Source organism: Plectropomus leopardus, unplaced genomic scaffold, assembly GCF_008729295.1.
Source record: "Plectropomus leopardus isolate mb unplaced genomic scaffold, YSFRI_Pleo_2.0 unplaced_scaffold9160, whole genome shotgun sequence".
Classification (NCBI taxonomy): domain Eukaryota; kingdom Metazoa; phylum Chordata; class Actinopteri; order Perciformes; family Serranidae; genus Plectropomus; species Plectropomus leopardus.
Genome location: NW_024701006.1, coordinates 1 through 4424, shown reverse-complemented (window position 1 = coordinate 4424; position 4424 = coordinate 1). Strand labels below are relative to the sequence as shown.

At 41.5% G+C, this 4424-nt stretch overlaps 1 protein-coding gene across 1 annotated transcript; it reads left to right on the top strand.

Annotated features, from left to right (window-relative positions):
* Positions 1-903: 903 nt before the first annotated feature.
* Positions 904-2955, top strand: LOC121940643 (kinesin-like protein KIF13B; the record flags this gene model as incomplete). The annotated part of the gene is made up of 4 exons (XM_042483360.1): positions 904-959; positions 1066-1184; positions 1339-1515; positions 2863-2955. Coding segments are annotated over 4 exons (445 nt in total), but the record flags the coding sequence as incomplete, so codon positions are not given.
* Positions 2956-4424: the final 1469 nt, after the last annotated feature.

The window sequence follows — 4424 nt, the reverse complement described above, 5'->3', positions numbered from 1 at the left end:
ATTAATTATGTATGTAGGTATGTTGAACATTTTAAGGTCATGGTGTTGTAAATGGCGTCTTGCTATTAACAGTGAAACAACACAAATTATACACTTCAGAAATAATCATGTGCAAAAAAGCAGCCATGTTTTTCAGTTTGGATCGACACTTCTGAAGTATACTAACTCGTACCTTGGTTTTATTTGAAGTAAAAATATGAGTTTTTCAGAGGGAAGGAAGGCACCGGCAGAGTCAGCAGGGAGAGCATTAGGGTATGTCATGAATTAAGTGAAAGTGTGTCCTGACCTTGGTTTTTCAACATTCACCAAGCTTTATGAGGCAGTGATTGGTTCAGTTTTATTTTATGCTGCTGGAGTATGGGGTTTTAGAGATTCCCCAGAAAGTAATGCTGCTCAGAGTACGTAAGTACACTGCAAAGTGTGTTGTAGATGGGGACTCATGAAAGGCTGACCAAAATGATGTTTAAGTGGGATCGAGCACACAGTTACCCTTGGTCCAGAGACATTTCTGCAATATTTTCTTTTTCTGAGTTACAAAAACTTAAGGAGGGGACAGAGGTCCCTGTGTGCTCAGTTAAAATCTGGTACCTTGCCTCTGGCGATAGAAGTCGGTAGGTATAAAGGTATTCCTGAAGAGCAACATATGTGTGTTTTGTGTGATGTTGAAGCTGTTGAGGATGACTTTCATTTTTTGTTCAATCAGTCACTCAATTATGAGAGATTTAAAGTCTAACCTCTCGCGCTCTTATGTGTTGAGCCCTGTTCAGAAATGTTTGGAGGTTAAAGAAAAGCTAGATTTTCTCATGTTGTATCTCAAACTACCACTGTGTCCCACCCATCTCATCAACAAATCCTTGAAGACAGCTTTTTAGTCACTGTGCTGATGCTGCTGTTTCTCTGCAGGGTTCCAGTCCCTGGAATGGAAACACACATTCCTGTCCTCTTCCTGGATCTCAGTGGTATGTTGTTGCACACCGTGTTTTGTGCTTGTATTTTGGCAGAATCCTCTGCTGTCTTAATAACAGTTGAGCCCTCTTTCCTTTTCTGTCTTTTTTGCTCGTGCAGCGGATGATTTCCAGTCCAGTCTCTCAGCCCCGCTGGCCGGGGGTCTGGACGCGCTGCTCGGCGGGGAGGACGACGATGACTTCTTTGACCTTCATATTGTTAAAAACTACGATCCAGAGGTAAGGTGATGATTGATATTCAGAGTGTGGATTTTGTAAGTTTACCTCTTTTATGTTCTCTCGTTTTCTTTTGCAAATTCCAAATGCTCCACTTAGATAACACATGGAGGGATTTTTTCTTTACATTTTTTCTTTGCTTTTTAATGTGGTCCAGGTGAAGGTGGAGGCCTCCTGGGACTCCACAGTCCACGAGTGCCCCCAGCTGAGCCGCGTGACGTCAGCTGACCAGAGGGTCTACCTGACTGTTAGCACAGTGGTTCAGCTGAGCCACCCCGCACACATGCAGCTGGTACTTAGGAAACGCATTTGCGTCAATGTCACCGGGAGACAGGTAGGTGAACTAAGCACGACAGGTAGGAGTAAGCTGATACAGTGACATGTTTGCTTTCATTTCACTTCAGTTCAATTCTATTCTGTTAATTTCATAAAGCCAGATATCACAAATCTCAATTTGCCTCAGAGGGCTTTACACTAAGCGACATCCCTCTGTCCTGGACATTCACAGCGGCTGTGGAAAAAACTCACCCAAAAAAACAAAATAACTTGATTTTTTCACAGCTTTACATGTCATGTGTTTAGTTTTGGTACCAACTTATAATAGTATTGATCAGAGTATCGATAAGTACCAATAAGCAGTACTGGTATCGGTATTGATAAAGTCCTAACGATACCCATCCCTAGTAATAATAGTGAAAGTATGATGATAATAATAGCAGTAGTAGTCTGCATCAGGTAGGACCACGGCATTAGTGCAACCACGACCCACGATCCAGGTGCAGCCATGGTCTGAGAAACTTACAACACAAGGGAGCACAAACGCTCCGGAGAAGCAGCCAAGTTAGTGATGTGCAGTAATAAGACATGGATGTTTGCAAATGAAGAGAGAGAGAAAAGAAGAGAGGAGCTCAGTGTATCACAGGAAGTCCCCTGGCAGACTAGGCCTATGTCAGCCTAACTAGGGGCTGGTTCAAGGTGAGCCTGAGCCAGCCCTAATAATAAGCTTTACCAAAGATGAAAGTTTTAAGTCTACTCTTAAAAATGGAGTTGGTGTCTGCCTCCTGTACCGAAACTGGAAGATGGTTCCACAGAAAAGGAGCAAGATAGTTGAAGGCTCTGACTCCCATTCTACTTTTGGAGACCTAAGGAACCACAGGTAATCCTGCATTTTCAGAGTGCAGTGCTCTAGTAGGATAATAGGGAACTATTAGCTCTGAAAGATATGATGGAGCCTGGCCTGAGATTTGTAAGTGAGAAGTATTTGAAATTCAGTTCTGGATTAGACAGGGAGCCAGTGCAGAGAAGCTAATATGATCTCGTTTCTTGGTTTCCATTAATACACGTTCCGCAGCATTCGAGTATTATAGTCTTGTCAGACCAACCTGATGATAAGGAATTACAATTATCCAGGCTAGAGTTAGCAAATGAGTAGACTAATTTTCCTGCATCTTTTTAAGACAGGATATGCCTAATGTTTGCAATATTACACAGGTAAAAGTGCAGTCCTTGAAGTTTGTTTTGTATGAAAGAAAAAAGACAAATCTTGATTGAATATTACTCCCAGGATCCTTATGGTGGTGCTGGAGGCCAGGGCCATGTCATCTGGAGAAGTGATACCACATGTCCACTAATACAGAGACTTGTTCATTTTAGAAAATGTGGTTTTGTGTTTGTGTTGCAGGGTTTTGCTCAGAGCCTGCTGAAGAGGATGTCTCAGCGCAGCACCATCCCTGGCTGCGGAGTCACCTTTGAAATCGTTTCTAACATCCCAGGAGTAAGTACCAGACCACAAAGTTATCTGACAGCAAAAAATGAACCTACACTTGTGTAGCACTTTACAAGTCGTTCGACCACTCAAATCACTTTCACACTAGGAGTCACATTCACCCATTCACACACTGGTGGCAGAGGCAACCGTGCAGGGTGCCACCTGCTACTCAGTTTTAACGCGATATCTCAAGGACACCTTGAGGGAATCTCTTCAAATTTGGCACAAACATCCACTTGGACTCAATGATAAACTAACTCAATTTTGGTGGTCAAGGGTGACTGTGACTTGGTCCATGTCATTATTGAAACAAGATATCTCAAAAACACTTTGAAGATTTTTTTGCCCAAACATCCTCTTGGATTCAAGGAGAAACTGATATGATTTAGATGTTCAAGGGTCCCAGTGACCTTGCATCCATCTAATTCACATAAACACAATATCTGAAGAACACCTTGACGGAGTTTCTTCAGATTTGGCAAAACATCCAGTTGGACTCAATGATGAACTAGATTTTAGTGGGCAAAAGTCACTGTGACCTCACATCAGTCTCATTCTCATCAACACAAAATCACCAATTTGCTCAAATGTGGCACAAATGTCCACTGAATTAATTAGATTTTGGAGGTCAACTGTCAAGGTCACTCTGACCTGGTCCATCTGATTCTTGGAAACAAGATACCTCAAGAAGGGAATTGAGGGAATTGTTTCAAATGTAGCACAAATGTCCACCTGGACTCAAGAATGATCTGATTAGAATTTGATGCTAAAACATCAATGTGACCTCAGAAAACATGTTTTTGCGCTAACTCAAGAACTCGGAAATTAGGACAAAATTTCACAAATGTAAATGTAGCTGTAACTGCAACTTGACTGGTTTGCAGTAAATCTAGTTCTAGAAATTGACCACCACCTCCCAAAAGCAGGATGTGTTAATTGTGCATCCACGGAACTGTAACATGCAAAGAGATGCAAAGGATCAGACAGAGTGGATGTTGCCACAGAAGTGCCTGTGGTACAACCCAACTACACTAGCATGTTTTATGAATGTAGGTGTTTTTACACTGCATTGTTGAATACTTAATGCTGATTGGCTACGTTCTATGGTCTGTGCTTTCTGAATAAGTCTGTGGCCTGTAATAAAACCTTTGTGCTGAACATCATCATTTTGTGAAGAATGTTAGTGATACTCAACCCCAGGACTCCGTGCCATTTTCTAATTCACAATAAAAATGAAATGAATGACAAAATAATGTGATTTACATGAAATTGAGTGCATAAAGCAGCATCAAAATAGAGCTTGTTTATCAAAAAAAAGTGCCAAATCCCCTGCACCTGCCAACAGACTTAGACTTAGACTTAGACGACTTTATTGATCCCCGGAGGGAAATTTAGTTGTCACAGCAGCTTGGCACGTAAGACATACAAAGACATACATAGAAAAATAAGAAGAATAATAGAAGATAGAAATAGAC